General features: G+C 42.1%; 1 protein-coding gene across 3 annotated transcripts; it reads left to right on the top strand.

Annotated features, from left to right (window-relative positions):
- The first annotated feature begins 287 nt into the window (after positions 1-287).
- Positions 288-19,499, top strand: sfmbt1 (Scm like with four mbt domains 1). Of its 3 annotated transcripts, XM_062396898.1 has the most exons (22): positions 288-417; positions 1,468-1,525; positions 5,893-5,950; positions 6,065-6,159; positions 6,534-6,777; positions 7,683-7,771; positions 8,410-8,662; positions 9,802-9,899; positions 10,001-10,102; positions 11,184-11,343; positions 11,521-11,603; positions 12,344-12,470; positions 13,324-13,437; positions 13,555-13,597; positions 13,700-13,767; positions 13,875-14,014; positions 14,469-14,578; positions 14,914-15,089; positions 15,768-15,946; positions 16,105-16,329; positions 17,119-17,247; positions 17,655-19,499. In XM_062396898.1, exons 3-22 carry the CDS (start codon positions 5,926-5,928, stop codon positions 17,793-17,795), a joined length of 2,601 nt encoding a protein of 866 aa, XP_062252882.1. In that variant the 5' UTR covers positions 288-417; positions 1,468-1,525; positions 5,893-5,925; the 3' UTR covers positions 17,796-19,499. The 3 variants fall into 3 exon arrangements, with proteins under 3 accessions (XP_062252882.1, XP_062252891.1, XP_062252875.1); XM_062396907.1 differs by lacking the exon at positions 1,468-1,525 and having other exon boundaries at positions 13,703-13,767; XM_062396891.1 differs by lacking the exon at positions 1,468-1,525.
- The last annotated feature ends 51 nt before the right edge of the window (positions 19,500-19,550 follow it).

Below are 19,550 nucleotides of genomic sequence, written 5' to 3'. Positions count from 1 at the left end.
CCCCTGCTCTCTTTTGTTCGCCTTACAGATGTGAGTGTTGGTTGCTATTGTATTGTGTATAGTGTGTGTTCGTGTGAGTGTGTGCGTTTGTGTGAAGATGGAAGTCGGTGTAGCACACAGGCGGCCGCACATGCGCACTGGCCCCTCGTGCCATATTGGAACGAGGTCGTGGACGAGAAGCGCGTCAAGCTCGCAGGGCCACACCGGAAGTCTTGCGATTCCCTCCTCCACAGACAAAAAGGCCTCGTCAGTTCCTTTCACTGTAACGGCAGCCACCCGCCGTCCGTGGCCGTTATATTTTGGAAAGGACACATCCGGGGCTTCCGGCGCTCGTCTGCTCTGACTTCACGGAGCTGCTGGCGAGCAGGCGGAGAGGAACGGCATCCGAAAAAAGCGACTTGGAAAAACTACTTAGCGGTAAGAGGCGAATTTGGCGACTAGATATTCACGTACGGGATGTTGTTTGTCACCGGACCCCAGCGCTGTTTGGTGTACCCGGGGCACATCCGTCGTTTTTCCCGTCTCTCAAAAAGACGGGTCGGGCTCGGTCGAGTGTAAGCGCCCTTATTGCTCGTCAGCCTGCTCTTATTGCTCGAAGCCCTGACGTCCACTAACTTGACTCGGACGCAGGCGGGTTTTCTATTTAATTCCTCAGCGTGTGTGCGGGACCTCGCGCGTTTCAGCCCCGCATGTTTATTCACCGCACATCTGCCTGGTTGCATTCGGCTCTCTCGCCGTTTGCCACGTTCTCCTCAGTGTGAAAGTTAAGACCGTGGCCGCGGTAGTCTCTCTCTCTCTCGCTCTCCCCTATCTCTCTCTCTCTCGCTCTCTGCAAAGCCATCGCGTTAATGGCCCATCTCTGTTCGTGAATCCTGCGGTGTAGCAGCGCGATCTTCTCGGGGCTGCTTCCACTACACGGGCTCGTGTGGACATTTCCAGTGATGAGCCCTTGAATAAGTCACTGAATATTTTCTAATGTGGAAGTCTTATATAATGCAGGTTGCGCGAACCTCAGCACATTTCACGCGTATGGCTCGCTCCCTCAAATACAAGCAGCTGCATAATAAGTGGGTTTGTTGGAGAGCTTCTCGCCTCGGGCTCTCAGGGCAGCCCGACGCACGGCGTGTCACTCGGTTGTCATGCCCCACGTTGACTTACTGCAGCCCCGCGTCGCCTCTGGCACTCAACTTCGACCATTGTGCAACTTGAGTGATCCAGTGGCCGCGGCGCAGCTCTGGCTGACGAGCCGCTATACGCGATGGCAGCCGGCGGCATGTCTCCAAGCCGAGTGGAGGCAGATGAGGGAAAGTGTTGTTGTGTGTTGAGGAGATCAACAACAACCTGGTTTGGTCTCCAGTCGGTGGAGGAACCACGACGAGCGAGGCCAACTTTGTGTTGGTTCAGTTTCAGTGCCACCCTTTGCTGTCCACGTTAATGCATTTAAAGTGATTTAAATCGTCTTGGCAGGTGTAAGGTGTCCTGGCAAATTAAACCCGAGATTAAACCTCCACTGTGCTGCTTAAAGGTAAGGCTCACTGTTAAAATGAAAATCCATTATCTACTCGCCAATAAGCCGATAGAGGGGTGGGAGGAGGGTTCGAGCCCACAACAGCCTTTTGGAGTCTCAGGGGTAAACAGCGTTGCAGCCAAATCCAATGCAACTGAAGTTAATGGTGACCGATTATTAACATAAAGGTAAAACGTCAAAATACAGCAGAAGACAGCATAACATGCCTCCATACAGCTTGTGGTGTCATCTAAATGTCCGGGAGTTCTAACATTCAAATTCGACACAACAGAGCCATTTATACCGTGTTTTATAACGTAAATGTCCTCTGGTATCCTCCCCTGGAGACATGTTCACAGCAGACATTTTAAGCTTAAGTCATGGTGTAAAATAGGGTTTCACGGACTCAAACACTTCACCCACCCCTCCAGCAGCATACTGGTGAGTAGATAATGAGTGGGGAAATTTTGATTTTCGAGTGAACTATCCCTTTAATTATGTGGTTCTGAATGGTATCATGTGATTGTCAGGAAGCACGTGTGTTTAAAGCCTTCTCAAGCTTTATACAAATGGTCATATCAGTGTATCGATAATTATCATAATACATGTCAGATTATAATTCATTTAAAATTTAAAGACAGGTTTTGGCTTCTGGGTGAAGGTTGTGGTTTAAAACTCTTTATGAGCAGAGAATGGCAAACACTTATAAACATTTAATAAATCTGAGGTAGATCAATCATGCATTGTGGCTCCTCACTACGCTTGCAGTTTTTTTGTATTTCAAATGCTTTTAATAGATAGAATTTCAAAAGATTGTCTAAAAAGATCAGAATATGGACAATCGGCAGCAGAAGTAAGAGAAAACAACAAGGAAAACATTACGTCCTGAATGTTTAGTAACATGAATTAACATTTCATCTTCTGGCTGAAAAGCAGTAGGAAGGAGCAATATGTTTATCTGGTCTTTTATATAAAATCAGCAAACACATTTTTACAAGGCATAAACATTATATAAATATATATTGGTTTGGCTTTTGTTATATTGCTATTAATGCTAATTCTATTTCGTGGGTGTATAATAATGGTAAAAATGGTAAAAAAAAAAAATCCTCTCAGTGTTGACAAATACAATTAGGTTTCAGCTACTGTTGAATCACATCAGTTTCTAGAAACAATGTCTCTGTAACAGATGAGAGACACTTTTCAAAGGAGGAACTTGAGATAGTCCCCATGAAGACTATTCACAGGGAAGTCTGCTGGTTATTTAAAATTCAGTTGATAGAGTTTCTGTAACGAAAATACACTGCAGATTTCTTAAAGGTATGTTTCAATGATGTGAGCGACAAACTAAACTTTTCTCTCCACTTCCTTGTGTATGGTGAAGGCAGAAATGCCAGAGACTGATTTCTTAAAACCTATAGATCAATATCCCTCAAACAACATAGTATAGCGCAACAGCACTGCTATAAGTATATACCAAGCTTTATGGAAACCGTTGAAATAATAGCAAGATTGCGTTTCGGAAAACATGTTGTTATATTTGAGAGGACACAAAGAGGAGTACTCACTAATTTTCCACTACATTACTGCTTATGATGTGGAGTCATCCACTGGTGATCAGCAGATGCCATCAAATAGTGTTTGGGGAAATGTTTCAGCAGATCATTTAGATTTATTGAAAGCTTACTTTGTTTCCTTGCGTAGTCGTACAATGCATGTGTTTTATCAGATTGCATTTCCCGCCCAGGGACCTCGGACGTTCAGGAAGGCTTTTTTTAGAAACGCTCTGCTAAGAAATGCTAAGTGCTGATGAGAATACAATTCAGTTAGTGCTTGTGTAGAGATGTAGTGTGGATCTCAGTTGTTGTTTTGTGTGCGTGGGTGCGTTCACATTTGGCCCTTTCGCTGTTCGGTTCAGTCGGACTCTCGGGTGGTGCAGAACGATTCAGGCAGACTGCTGATCGCCGGGGTCCACACACTTACTGTGCATGAAATAGGGGAAGTTGCTTTTCTTCCTGGGCTGTTCAGCAAGGTGGAGTTCTGTGGAAACGGTTGTAGCTTAGGCTGGCGAAGTCGAAGTCAGACGAAATGTTGAAAGTTTTCAGTAGTTGTCAGAAGTTTTGCGATCAGTCCTTCATGGAGGAGGCATTACCTTAACACAGCGGGTCATTGAGAAGGATTTATTCAGTTTCATTTTGTATTCAAACACCTTAGAACTGATCATAGAAGGTCGCAGGAACTTAAATGAGAGGTAGAAATGGAATCCACTTATAATTGAATCATGAATTCGTAAATGCCGTGTCAGCGTCACATAAAGTTGCATATATCTATTTTTAATCCTGACTCCAATGCTCTTTTTTTCTACTCTTGTGGAAGAGTGTGACCCACGGGGACAATATGGCCCTCTGGTGTGTGTGTGTGTGTGTCGGAGGGAGGGGGGGGGGGTCAGAAAGACAGAGGGAGTCTGGGGCAGGGTCGAGGGGTGAAAGGCGGCGCTGATCCCAACAGAGCACGGGGGTCGCGGCGGCAGTCCGGTGGACGGGAGGGGGTGGACTCCGATGGCGGCCCTGCTTTTAATAGAGATGTCAGACGTGACAAAGACGGGCCTGACAGGCCGGCTGAATGGAGCCGCCGTGACAGAGCAGCTCTCCTCAGCATCCCATACACCGCTCTATCTATCCACTGTTTCACTCCCCGCGTTCCCTTCCTTCTCATTCAGGCCCCCTCTCTTGTTGCATTAACTTATTTCACCAGCTTGTCACAATGCTGTGGCTTCAGTTTGATGTGTCAGAGTTTGATGTGTGTGTCCACATTCATGTCAGGGCGCCGCTTGAGTCTTTACATCGGGTCAGGAAAAGGTATTCGATTTTGGTTTTAAAAAGATGAGTCTCACAAGTAGAGATGAAGCAGGACGAGATTAGCATAGTTTAATATATTTCCCCATCTCGCACCATCTGCTGTATAACTTAGGTGGTAGCCTGTGCTGCCCTAATGAATTGCAGTCAGCAGGATGTAATCTGTAATTTTATTCACTACTTCTGTTTTGTATTTATTGAGACCAGGACCAGATGCAAGCACTTGAATATTGATGTCATAACTTAAACAAAGAATTGGTGTCTCAACAGATCTTCTATGAAAACCCAGCAGTCCTCGATTTTAAAATAGCTGAGGAATTCAAACAAATGCTAATATCTGGCCTTGAAGTCGATTTTTTTTAAGTTAAAGCTGGTGAATTAGTTTTCTCTCCAACTAATGAATGCCATCACTGCTGGTTTGTGCATATATTTGCATGTTGACTTTTTCAAGTTCCAGTGTGTTAGATTTGGGGGAAAGGAATCTATTGGCAGATATTGAATATAAAATAATCCTAGTGATGTTTTCACTAGGGTGTTTCATCTAAATTGGGTGAATTGTGGTTTCCTTTACCCTAGAATGGACCCATTATATTTAAATACTTTATATTTACAGGATGGGAGTCCCCTCTATGGAGGCTGTCATGTTTTTTACAGTAGCCCAAACTGGACAAACTAAACACCGTTTGAATTTTTATGACAACTGAATGTTTTCAAAGGTTCTCTTTCATTTTTGGAAGGGGAGAGTGAGGTGAGGGGTATTACGCTTTAACATGTAGCTTCACCACTAGATTTCACTAAATTATACACACTGAACCTTTAAAATCACAGACTACTATAGAAAAAAATTGAATACTTAATTTATAGAATTCCGGGTTGCAAAACACAGCATCAAAACCAGATACACTTGAATGTTGTGCTACAGAACCCTCTTCTAACATACCCAAGGATATAGTGGGAAAAAAGAGAGTAAGGAATTATGACAGAAAATAAAGAAAAATGCACACGATTAGGTTTCTGATATGAATATACATTGTGTAATATTAAGATAGTAAAATTCCATAACATTGTGCATCCTTTGCTCCAGCTGGCTCCAGTAAGTGAAATACTCTCAACAAATTCTATAAAAGCGGGACCATGTTTTAATAGATTTGTCCCGGGTGGTGTCAGGATTGCATCTCGGCTTCTCTAATGGAATCCCGGAGAGCACTTCCTTCACCCAGAGTTTAAACGAGGGAGCCGCAGTAACTCTTGATCATGGTTTCCAGTTCTTTGTGTAACTTTTTGCTGATACAGTTTGGCTTGTGAAGTGCTGAGCCAGCTGGCGATGGAACCTGTCTCATTAATCTTCCAGCTCTAATCGGTAGCAGCGCTCAGAGATTACTGATAAACGTAAGGCTGTGACGAGGGTGCTTCACTGCTATATTTTCATTTCTGTGTTTTCTTCTCTGTGGCATCAGAGTTTTGGTTGAGTGCTCCTTCCTTCACTCTCACGGGATGATAATGATAATCCTCCTCTGTTCCTCTCCTCAGAGCTCCCCGTCTCGGCCTTGAGGGGGCACCAGCATGAGTCAGGAGTCACTGGAGTCTGGTAAGAAAGAAGTGCTCTGTGAACAGCCGCGGGAAATGGGAAAGATAAAATGTTGGGAAGCCGGTTTTGTAAAGGAGGAGTGTTTGTGTGTGGGTTTGTATGTGTGTGTTCCAGATGGAGACTCTGCTCAGGATGTGTGCGACTTTAACTGGGATGAATACCTGGAGGAGACTGGAACCGTGTCCGTGCCCCATCACGCCTTCAAACATGTGGGTCCTGACAACGATTGCAGCCAACTCCCATCTCTTGATAAGCTTATACAGCTACTGTGAGAATTTCTTAGTTCCATGTAATCTGAAAGCATGACTCAGATGCACAGAATGTGCAATCAGTTGAAGTCCCTAATAAAGTGTTAAAAGGTTCCAATGAAACAGCTTTAGCAGCATCCAATCAGAAAGCAGTCAACAGCCTAAACTCAAAGGTTGTAACACGGTTTTAACACTTGAAATTAAACCAAATAGTAGTTAATAGAGGACAGTATACGTCCTTTAGTTTCTTTGTGAACCATTGTAAGTTGTTTTTTTTGTGTGAAAACGTGGTTTTAACGACGTCATGTTTCTCTGATCCTCTGTCTCTGTCTCAGGTGGACCAGGGTCTGCAGACAGGTCTGACTCCAGGCATGAAGCTGGAGGTGTGTGTCCGCTCAGAGGCCGACAGCCCCTACTGGGTCGCCAACATCATTACCACTTGCGGCCAGCTGCTGCTGCTACGCTACGAAGGTTACCAAGATGACCGGCGCGCTGATTTCTGGTGTGATCTCATGACGGCAGACCTCCACCCACTGGGCTGGAGCCGCCAACATGGAAAGACCATGAAGGCCCCTGAGGGTGAGGCATGGCTTGTGTTGACAGGGAGTGTTTAGCTGTAAGACATAGGATAATGGTTGGGCTGTAATCCGTCAATGAATAATCAATAAGTAGCTAGGTATATGTCCTAAAGAGCTGTGTGATTACATTACATTAAACTAGAAGGGCCCTCACAGAGCACATACCTCTGCCCAGTTTGACATCCTATCTTGCAATTTCTGAATCTGCCTGCTTATCTGGATTGGCTCCAAAATAAGATTAGTTCTGTAGTTTTCGAGTTATCCTGTTAAATAACAGACCAAAAAATTGCAATGAAACTTCTTGATGGAGGTTATAAAAACAGTTGCGTCTTAATAATAAAGAAAACAATAAAAATGCAATTTCGTATTGGCTTGGATTAAGTGGGTCACATGACATGGAAGCTAATTAAAAAAGTAGTGTGCATACATCTGCCAAGGCTTAACAGTTCCCTTATAAAACATTTACATTCACTAGATCCAGATTTTTATTTGGATCTGCACCAAAATGCACACATTCATAAATATAAGTCCCCTAAATATTTCTGACTTTTCATTAAGAAACATGAATTATTCTCTCACGTAAGGGCTTAAGGCACATATGAGCAGTGAAGAAAACACATGTTTTTTCATACCATGAGTAACTAAATTATTGTTCAGGATATCGATGATGGCAAAAGCAAGATTCAGTTTTTGATGCTAAGTACTGGACCCCTGATTTTCACTTGATGGGATCACTTTAAGATGGTATGAGTCCATGGTTACATTTAAGAAATTCTTGTAGTCTTTCTTCTGTTATAGGTGATGCTGTGATTGAAGATGAGAAATGCAGAGTGGAGTGTGTGTTTGTGATCCTGAGTTCAGCTGGTTTAATACAACTAAATGCTTTGTGTGTATGATCCATCTCAGGTGCGCGTGAGAAGCACCAGGACTGGGAGGCTCTGCTGGAGAAGGCTCTGGCTGAGGAGTGCAGCGCGCCTGCCAACCTGCTGGAATTGGTAAGGCAGGGAAACAAAGCGGCTGTCCCTCCTTAGAATATACTCACACCAAAGGTGCAACATTAGCTGTGGTCTTTTTCTCTGGCTGTGCCTCTATCACTACTCAAATGATAAATATGAAGACAATAGAGTCAGACCTGCTTACCCCAATATGTGGTTGACGCAAGTTTTGAAAAAATAAATGATAAGAGAAACCACAAGCTGAGTTTTTACCCACAGGTGATCAGAACCATGTCTCTCTTGTTTTAACACACAAACAGAAACAAAGACACACACTCACTGTGCTGCATGTCATGTTCTATTTTATTCCTGTGTGCTACTTATTTTTAATATTTTTATATTATTTTAGTTTAGATTCAAATAGCCAAGCATTTAAAGAATTTATAATTCTCAATTTGAAATGGTAGACTTCACAGTGTAAATATCCATTGGAATAAATGTGAACTGAATAAAGAAGTCTATCATGAAGCACCCAGTGTGTTTTCAGAGCCATTAGTTAGCTTTCAGTGACCATGCCTTAGTGTGCTGAGTGTTTTCTCCCAGTTTAAATACTTGTCCAGATGTTTGTATATTTGGGGTTTTTTGTAAGTGTGTGTGCTGCTAGTTTCTCATTTACCGTCCCTCACCCCCCCACACAGCCCCAGCGTGGCAGAGACCCAGTGGAGCTCCTGTGCGCAGGCTGCTACGTGGAGCTCCAGGACATCGCTGACTCGGGGCTTGCCTGGGCTGCAGAGGTGGAAGAGAATGTGGGAGGGCGACTGAAGCTGCGTCTGCTTGGCACAGAGGGCCTGCCAGACACACCTGCAACCGTCTGGCTCTTCTACCTCCACCCACGCCTCCACCCACCGGGCTGGGCCAAAGAGCACAGCTGCACCCTCAGGCCTCCCTCAGGTCAGTGGATCTGACTCAGATCACGTTATATATTTAGAAACAAAAGGAAGAATGGCACTAAGTGGAGTGCATATTTCTGCCAAGGTGTAGAGGGGGGGCTAGAAAGATTCCAAGGGCCCAGCACAGAGAGGGGCCCACAGAGAACACAATTATTGCATGAAGCTGCAGAGAAATGCACACGCTGGTAGAAATCAGTCCCCTAATTATGCCTGTTTTTTAAATCATGATCCATGAATGATTCCCTTGGAAGTCAGTGAGAATATAAAAAACAAAATAGACACAGAGGAAAACATAACCTCTTTGGCAGAGGAAATTATGTTTACTGTCAAAGCAGGCTGACTGATGGATGGGCAAAATAAATGAATGTTGAAATCATGGATGTCCAATTATAAAGCATAACCCTATTTTATCTGATTATGCTCTGTCATTTACACATAATCACTGCTACAGGTCTAATGTTTAAATATTCCTTATTGAAAATCCCATGTTGATGTCTGCTTTCTCATTCACATATGTCCTTTCATTTTGTGTATTCACATGTGAGGGGCTGTTATGAGACAAATATTCACAATGGAATGTTGACCCATTACACCCTGAAACGGATTTTCTATGAATGATCAGATTGATCATTGTTTTAATGGCTACAATCTGCTAATTCTTTGATTAATGTGATGACAGAATGTAGTGAGCAGTAAAAGTGATTTGAAATCATCGTCTTAAAGAATAATAAAAAAATAATAGGGGAAAATATAACGTATTTTAAAATCCAACAAAGGTAACAACCAAAGTGCAGCTTCATAAATTCTACATGTCAGCCTATTTATAAATCCGGCTTTAACCTAGCACCTTGTGATAAGAAGTCTGTGTGTTTAATGGTTGTGAAATTGTGCAGGACAACATTGTTTTAATTAGTTGCAGGGAACCATTTTAGAGGAGTCGATAGGAACAGGCTGATATCAGATATAATCCAGACCAACAGGTTTAGTAAATTAAAATAGGAAGGTGTGCAAAGGAGAATTTGTTCCGTTGGGTGTTTTGCTTTTTTGTAGCTCATTGATAATAAAATAATACGGCAGTGGTGAGGAAGTCAAGGTTTTGCTCTTTTCGGCAGCTGATTTGGGTGGGTTTGTTGGTTTCAGATCTGTTGGCACTGCGGACAGAGCAGGAGTGGGAGGAGGTGAGGCAGAGGATCAGTGACCTGCCTCAGGATGAAGCTCTGACTGCTGAGCTCAGTAAGGTACTGCAAAGAGTTGTGACACCTTCAAACTGGGCGCTGAAACATCCGAGTGCTGTGCTGTTTAAGAATGACTCAATCTGTGTCTGTGTGTATTGTCTCAGGATCGGCCTGCCATCCCTGCTCATTGTTTCAAGGAAGGGATGAAACTTGAGGCTGTTGACCCGGCTGCTCCTATTTCCATCAGGCCTGCCACTGTCACCAAGGTAACAGCCTTTCCTATGAAATCGGCCTCTGCTGCTATGTTTTGTCTCTTCTGTTTGCTATTTATTGGCTGTAGATGTTTGTGCTTTCTGCCTTTTTTACTGAACTGTCTTTTGTTTTTTTAGCTAAGAAAAGGTCGACCCACATTCATCAGCATGGCTGAAATTCATTTGAATTCAGATTTTTAAAGCTGATACTTTGGAATGACTTCAAGGCTGCATTTGAAAATGGCTAAATAATCTCCTTGCTAACCACTATTCCTTGACCCCGATGGAAAAATGTTATGAGGTCAAGAAAGATTGTGAAGGGGAAGCTATAAAGAGTTAGGAAAGGAGAACCACGCTGCAGAGAAAACCTGACTCCATTTAAACATTGTTGTTTTTTCAAACCATCTTTATTTATAACTAAATATGTTCGATAAAGTGACGTTCTCGTACAAGTCAAGAAAAATGTTCTGTCGGAACCAGAATGACAACTCCTACTAAAAGATTGTTTTAGTTTAAACAGAGGGAACATTTAACCAAGGAAGGAACAACAAGACTGACAACTCCTGAAATAACATAATAATTTACAAGCAGAGACATCATAGCCATTGAAATAATAATTAAAATAGAAAAGAAAGCTACCAAGGTGTATTATGCTCAAACATGAGTATAAAGTGTCCTGCCTTTATATATTTCTTAAGTGGAGATTATGTCTGCATTCAGCAACTAGGAGATTAAAATGTCTTTTAATCTGTATTTAGTTCTGGTGATGATATTGTGAACTATTAGTTCAATTTGTTTGTTGCTCATTGTGACTCCTGTCTGGAAAGATGTGACAAATAAGAAATTAGGAGCTCATCCAAATGTGAGGATTCACATCACTTCTGGATCGTGTCAGGAAATGAAATAGCAGGTCTGTTTTGAGGTCTATCCAGGTGCAACAACAAGGTTGCTGCTGCAATGAATTGTGGGATGGCATTTTCTCCTCTCCTTTCATAAAAGATGGTTTAGTGTTTCCTCTGCTGAAGGAGATAATTAAGGAAGCATTGACGCTCCTTTCCTTATCTGTAAGGTAATTTCCTCCTCTCTTCTTCTTCAGGTGTTCAGTGAGCAGTACTTCCTGGTGACGATGGATGACCTTTGTGGTATGGAGGAGTCAGAAGGTGCAGGACGGTCCTTCCTGTGTCACAGAGACAGTCCAGGGATCTTCCCTACTCAGTGGAGCCTCAAAAATGGACTCCCTCTCAGCCCCCCACCTGGTCTGCTCCATCAAACATTGTCCCTTGATTACGACCTTCTTAACCAATTGCCTGTTAGGAATAACATGATTAAATGACTTGTGTAGTCTTTGCCTCTCTATCCTTGGCTTTGTTTGCTTCCTTTATCTCCCTTTTCTTATCTCTTTCTGTTTTCCTTCCCTATTTCATCATGTGCAGGATACCAGGGTCCAGACTTTGACTGGGCAGATTACCTGAAACAGTGTGAGGCGGAGGCAGCTCCTCAGCACTGCTTCCCAACTGTAAGTCAACCTATGTTTTACCCAGTACAAGTTCACAATGGTCCCACTTCAGTATAAAAAGCATGTTCCTGTCCCAAACTGATAACAGGATCAAATACTGTGTGGGCTCAAACTTAACACGGGCTGTGCAGTGAACATAAGTCATTGAAGAGAAGCTATCAAACACCTCTCCACCTGTCACTGTCAAAGTTAGACAATTCATTTTATTTTTACAATAACATTATTAGATTACTGTTGTGTGAAGGCTGTGGTGGGCATTCAGAAATATATTGAATGTATAATCCCCATTACCATCCTTTCCAAGCTAAAACCTGTTTGCTATTGAATTGCAATGTCCATGCAGCATTTCAGATAGATAGTTCTAAATAACCGAACGTAATAAAATATGATTTGTTTATTGGTTAAAATTGGATTTGAGTCAAAGTAAAGAGAAGGGTCAATGACCTGATGTTGCAAATCTGCAAATGTAAAAAAAAAAGAGACAATATTCCTATAAGAGTATAGCAGCAGCATTTAAATTAGTGCTCTGTGCTCATTATTATAATGTGAACAGCTTGGCTTGGTGCATCAGCAGTTCAGGGCTGAACTTCCGATGTAACAGATGTTAGAGATGAGAACATATTTCTGCAGTGTGAAGGACCACTGAAACTGTGCTGATTTCCTAGTGAATAACAATCACAGAACACAATGTGCTGTGGGACGGCGTTCACCAGGTTTTTCCCTCTTTGTTTACCTGCCAGGAGCAGTGTGACCACAGCTTCAAAGAGGCCATGAAACTGGAGGCTGTCAACCCGCTGTCACCTGAGAACATTCATGTGGCAACAGTCAACCGGGTCAAAGGCCAGTACATTTGGCTCAGTCTGGAAGGTGAGATGAGATAATGAAAGAAAGTGTTTTTCTACTAGATTACAATATAGATTTAAAAGAGAATGATTTCTCTGCCATCTAACTACACATGAGTGTCAATGATATGTCAAACATTAACCTTTGTGGATCTACTCAAAGCTTCGTAGCTGTGCAGATAGTTTCCCATTTTTATGGAGAAGACATGGATGTCAGAATCTGAGATTTTTGCATAACTTCCATTTCATGTACAGAATCAGTGGCCTTGTTCAGACCTGGTATTAACATCCATCCTGAGACATCTGATCCCAACGGGACAGCTATTAGTCCATCTGTTCTAACCTGGTATTAAAATATGTTCTGATAGTGTCTCACTTCCACGCTCTACTAGAAAATAAACACGCACATCATTTGTTTTGGTGAAGACCAAAAGATGTTTTACCCAGTCTGAGTTTAAAGATGTGAACACAATAAATATTTACACAATTTAAGAAAAGCATCGGTCAGTATGTGGTGGAGTGAGAGGAGCAGACAACGTTCCTCTCCCAGAAAGAAATTGCAGAGGAACTGTTTCTTTTTGGAGCCTTCGGGATGTGTAATTATTGTTGAGCTATAGAAATGTATATGAATGTAGAACACTTTGTGGAAATATCAAAGTAAAATTGTGTGTTACGACATGGATAATCTTGCCAGTTGCAGCAAATCATAAAAAAATCTTGTGATATTGCTTTGTCACTTATTAGGAGACCATTTGGGTCACTATACACTTCATACTTCACTTGCTTAGATAAGAATGTAGTCTGTGATATTTTTAGTGCTGCTCACTGTGTACTGGAGGGATTTCTGAGCAGCTCTGTGTGTGTGTGTGTTTGTCCAGGGCTGAAGCAACCCATGCCAGAGCTGATCGTTCATGTGGACTCTCTCGACATCTTCCCTATCAGCTGGTGTGAGACAAATGGCTATCCACTCATCCATCCCATCAAACCCACAGGTACACAACATCCTCTTAAAGCACCTCCCATAACAAGTCGGTGTCTAATGCTTTGATATTTTCTAACAATATCAAATGAGTGTGACTGAGCACTCATTAGTCTTTCCTTGTTTTTAGTCGCGAAAGAAAGGAAGATTGCTGTCGTGCAGCCAGAGAAACAGTGAGTATAAGAGGAGGGGGTGGGCATTGATTGGTTTATCGGTTCAAGTGGAGCGAGTCCAACGACCTCTCATCATCTGACTCAGTTTTCATCTCTTCACAGCAGAAATCTACCGAAGTCTATGACACCTGACACTATAAGGCAGCAGCTGGCCCACCAGTCAGAAACAGGTGAGTGTCAGCTGTCCCTGAAGGGTCCCAAACTGTGATATATATTGGATCTACTGACTCTCTGTGGTTTTCCCATCATATGTATCTGTCTTTGTATCCCCGTGCAGGACATGGGAACGGGAAATACTGCTGTCCTAAGATATACTTCAACCACCGCTGCTTCTCTGGGCCCTACCTCAACAAGGGACGCATCGCTGAGCTGCCTCAGTTCATCGGCCCTGGAAACTGTGTCCTTGTCCTCAAAGAGGTGAGAGGGCCAACCCACAGATTTACTGTGTGACTAACAACAGAAAACTTCCCCTCAATCATATAGCACAGTGGTATGGTTGTCAGCATTGTTTGGCAATGCTTGTGGCATGACTATGCATAGCAAACTATCATATATTATGTACCATTATATAGATGGATAAAGTTCAACCTCAATTTTTTCTCAAATTGAGGTTTAATATATAACAATTTAACCATAAACATAATGATAAATAACTGTGAATATAAAAACACATATACAACCAAATATACTGAGCATGAATTAAGAAAAATGAACCCTTTTTTTACATGAAACCAAACATAAATGCACATAAATGTTACGTTTCATATCTTTCAAAAGCTCATATCAGTGTTTGCTAGCAGAAGTAGCCACTAACCCTCCGACCCATAATTAACCGATACGTGTTGCATTCCTGTGCATGTCTCATACCCAGGTATTGAGTCTGCTGATAAACTCTGCGTACAAGCCAAGCCGCGTGCTGAGAGAGCTGCAGCTGGACCAGGAGAGCCGCTGGCAAGGCTACGGAGAGACACTCAAAGCCAAGTGAGTGGAATCACCATTTAATCCTCAGATAGAATTTCTCCCCTCTGAAGATAACTGGCAGGAATAGCACAAGTTTTCACAGCTGGTCTATTTCAGACCCATTTTGGATTACAATTATTCTAAAATGCACAACAGGGAATAAATATCTGATACTACATTATAGCCTTTATTTAGGAGTGTTACTTAGCACATATTTCTTCTTGTTTGTTCTAACTACCATAGTTGTAAGACATGATTATGAGAGGGAAGAGTCATATCTTCATCTTTCGAAGTACTTTGTAACATATTTATCATAATTTGCTCACTGGTCAACGTTGCTTTTACTCACATTTCAGGTACAAGGGGAAGAGTTACCGGGCCACAGTGGAGATAGTGCGCACTGCAGACCGTGTGGCCGACTTCTGCAGAAAAACCTGCATCAAGCTGGAGTGCTGCCCAAACCTGTTTGGACCTGGCATGGTTCTGGAGCGCTGCTCTGAGAACTGCTCCGTCCTCACCAAGACCAAATACAGTTCGTGCTTTACAATAGTACACAAAGACGATGAACATAAAAGCTAGTGACTGATAAATTGGTTGGAAATATGAATATTTGCTTTTCAGTTGCGATCCTAATTAAAATCGCTATTCAGACATGTCTTCTAATTCAGCTCACAGCTCATTAAGTTTTTTTGGGGTTCAGACAGTCCAGTTCTTTTCAGTCAAGCTGCTTGTGAGTAGAAAGAATCAATGGGTAGATACATTCTAAAACGAAATTCTATGAAGCAGAGGGATGAACATCTTCTAACAGAATGCTTGCCTGTTGGGGACAGTAACAAAAACTCAGTGCAGCTTACATAAACTGCATCATTCTCTGGTCGGGTCTGGATCCTAAGTACTGAATGTCTGGCAGGTCAGGCGCGTTTAGTTTTCTCTCTGGCTCAAGAACTGATGATAGTAACACACATACGATTTCTGTCTCTCTTGTCTTGTAAATTTCATGAGAAACCTGACACCATGTGCTCTCCACACTCCCTCAATCATCTTATTTAATAATACTTTTCCCATTGAGAATGTACATATTTAAGAATAAACATAGGGTGATTTATTTATTTGGCCGTGCTGTAAATTTCACATCTGTCTCTCAATACTATATTAAAATCCTTCAGGCATGTCAGATGCAACAAAAATAAGCCTGTCCTCTTGTCTCCAGCATATTACTATGGTAAGAAGAAGAGTAAACGTGTGGGCCGTCCACCGGGGGGCCACTCCAACCTGGAGGGTGGAGTGAAGAGAAGAGGGAGGAAGAGGAAGAGGAGGAAGCAACTCTTTGTCCATAAGAAGAGACGCTCCTCAGCCTCCGTGGATAACACACCTGCTGGTTCTCCACAGGTAACGCACACATTCTCTTCATTAAGCATTACATTACAGGAGTTCGTAGGTGGCATCATTGTTCAACTAGTATTTTGACTTTTGGTTCTTATTTTAATCTGTGTCAGTATACTGGATTTATTTATTTATTCATGGCTGTCCTTATCTTTGGGTTGCAGGGCAGTGGAGAGGAAGAGGATTTAGATGAAGACGATTCTCTGAGTGAAGACTCCGGCTCAGAGCTGCAGGACGATCTCCAGGATGATTCTGAACAATCTGTTGGGAAGTCTCAGCCCACCACACCCTCCCCCTCCCCACCAGCGACACCCAGGCCCACACGCCGACGCCGGAAACCACGCTCACCCTCTTTCTCTGATGATGAGAACCGCCCTCCCTCACCAAAGGTGTTTAAAGTAGAGAAAGAAAAAGCTGTGTGCCCTGACGATACATTTTTACAAACCCTTCCAAATATTTCTATGATATCTGTTTTCATAGCGGTGTTTCTAAACAGTATATCTGTGAGGAATATACGCAAATATTACAGCTAGATCAGCTCTGCACCCCGACCCATTAAATGTTATTGCCTTGCACAGCCCAATTTATTCAACTCAATAATATATTGAATTTGAGAGTCTACATTTCTAGCAGGAGGTAAAATGTTAAAAAAAGTAGTAAAATAAAATTCTTGGCTGAGTCCCTTTGTGCAGATCCGCACCAGCTTTATTACTGCAGAAAAAAAGCCTACCCCCTATGAAACAAGATCGCACACAGTCATAGATTGTATATCCGTTAATCAAAATCCATGCATTATTCTCTGGGAAATTGGTAAAAATGTAAAATGCATTAATCTCACATTGTTAAAGAGATTCAACAATGACCTGATCTGGGTCAAATTGAATGGTCTCATTCTTGGTCCATGTCCAATTCTTCCACCCGGTTTTTCTGGAAATCGATTCTGTAATTTATGTGTAATCCTGCTGGAAAATGACAGATACAAAGGGACAGGTGAACATGTGTCCTCGTGGAGTTAATGATGTTTCCAACTTGTTCTGCTCTATTCCATCATCCTTCAACATAATCCTCATTACAGCTGTTTCTCTGTGACCTGAACTCAGTTTATGTGGGAATCAAGACTCAAGAAATCAGTGCTCCCGTTTCCTCCCTTTCTGATTGCCTATTCTCTGTGTTTATAGACCTCAAAGATTGAGCCTCCTCAGAAGCTGTGTTTGGACACCAGCCCCCTGGAGTGGAGCGTTACTGATGTAGTTCGCTTCATCAGGAGCACTGACTGTGCACCTCTTGCAAGGATTTTCTTGGACCAGGTAAGAAATACTCACAGAATTATTGGCCTCTCAGGAAGACAGCTTGCTCCACTCTATTGCAACAACTTTACTTGTATTATATCTGTTCCAAAGTCCAAAGAGCACTCTCCCTACACCCACTGTCTAATTGCCCCTGAGCAATGCACCTTACTCCCCCAAAATCTGCTCCCTGGGCGCCGTGCATGGCAGCCAACTGCTCTGTGTGTCCTGCGATGTTCACCAGATGAGTCAAAAGCAGAGGTCAAATTTCCATCATCTGCATGTAGTGTGACTGTGCAAGTGGTTGGGATCAATAAATGTATCTTGTATATCCACGGTCAGTCACCCATCAAAACCACTAGAGAAAGTTTAGCCAATAACAAACTATATATGGAAAATGCTTCTCATATAGATGTATGTGTTTATAGGAGATTGACGGACAAGCTCTGCTCCTGCTGAACCTCCCGACGGTGCAGGAGTGCATGGACCTGAAGCTGGGACCGGCCATCAAGCTGTGCCACCACATCGAGAGGGTCAAACTGGCATTTTATCAACAGTTTGCCACGTAGCTGACGGGGAATGAACATTGATGGACACGATTACATCCTGTTTTGTGTATTAATCCTGTGAAAACACTGTATTTTCCCATTCTGACTTTTCTTACACTGGATATCCTTTAGAATCCTGCACATACATGAGGCATGAACACCAGAGGGTGGAGCGATATGTCCTGATCCTGGAGGTGGGAATGGAAAGCAAAGTAGAGATACTGATCAAAAACAGTTGCGGGTCTCTTTATGAGAGAATAGCACAGGGGAGGACTGAAGGAGGAGAATTCAAGGCCCTTCTTTGTCATAAATAAATCTAAAGGCCTTTTTTAAATCCAACCCATTTGGACTTCAATCTATCATGGCAGACTGCTTTTAAGATAACACGATTCGGTTTCTCGCCATGTACTTTTTTTTACTCTTCTGTGTCTTCTGAATGCCTTGGTTTCTCCGCTTTTATTTCCTCCTTGTTTTTTACATTTCATTTTTCTTTGAGGAAAGGTAATTGAGCACCAGTGCTGTGACTCCATCGGGCTGTTGTGTCCATACATGACCTCCAGCGTGCCTTGCTTTCTCTAATATGGGAACTGCACTGAATCACAGCTTTTACTTGTCACAGTCTGGCACAGTACTTGGCATCTGCTGGTCAACATTCATTGTTGTCTGCTTGAGTCAGAAAGACCTGGTGTTTTCACAATGAAGTTGAAAAAATTGAAAAAAATTCTTTGCACCCAGGATATGACAGCCCACTTACTGAAGCACTTAAAATCAACAAAAAAAGTTTTCACTGCATAAGGTCAAGGCTGTATCTTGGATCTTGGATGTGTAGGGTCCTTTTTGTTTTTAGTTTCAACTACCTATTTGGCCTATTAATTGGTAATTAATACAGTTATAATTAATTGTACATAGATAAAACTATACGTTTCATACATTTAAAGCAAGTTCCAAGTTTTTTTTAAAGCCAAGGGTGATATTAAGCTAGATGTACAGTGATTGCTAATCTGAGTGTGTGAGTCATTTAGAGTGGTTGACAGATGGTTGTTTTAATGTGAACACCAGACACACATGTCTGCTCAACAACAAATGTGATATGTTCTTCATCTCATTACATCAACTCGCTTTCTCCTACAAGTTGCTGTTAAGATCAGTCTTCAGTGCGAGGATTCAGTAATGGAAGCACAAGCAACACCATCCACTGTTGGATGGTATGCAAATATGACAGTGCATGTTTGTATATAGTGTACATAATTAAATATCTTTTAGTGCAACAGGGTGTTAAGAAAAAACTATTGAGCAATTCACTTTCTGAGCAAATGCCCTAAATACACAGGCACATGATGTTTGCACATAATATGCCAACACCTCCTCACACGGGGAGAGAGGTTTTAACTAATTCAGCTTCAGTTGATTATTTGAGCCATCTTTTGAATATTTGTTATTTTTAAAACAATTTAACTTGATTGGCAGTTTTAAAGCTTGGAGCGTTTCTCTAAATGTTTTTGTATCTGAGTTGTTCCTCTTTTTACCAGTTCCTGTAGCGTGGTTTATTGTTGTGTGCTTGATTTTGTGTTTAAAACCCTGCTGTGGGAGTTGTTTACTCATGTGCTTGTACTTAATGCAATGGAACATATTTTTATCTCATGTTTAAAAAAAAAAAAAACCAGATTATTACAGCTATTTAATGAGAAATCTGCAATAAGAAAATAAAAAATACAATGAAAACGAGTTTTTGTCTGTCGTACCTTTTAACCTACAACTCCCAATGTGCAGTTCGCG

This window comes from Platichthys flesus, chromosome 2, assembly GCF_949316205.1.
Source record: "Platichthys flesus chromosome 2, fPlaFle2.1, whole genome shotgun sequence".
Classification (NCBI taxonomy): Eukaryota; Metazoa; Chordata; class Actinopteri; order Pleuronectiformes; family Pleuronectidae; genus Platichthys; species Platichthys flesus.
The sequence above is the reverse complement of the archived record's forward strand: the minus strand, read 5'-3'. Positions and strand labels throughout refer to the sequence as shown.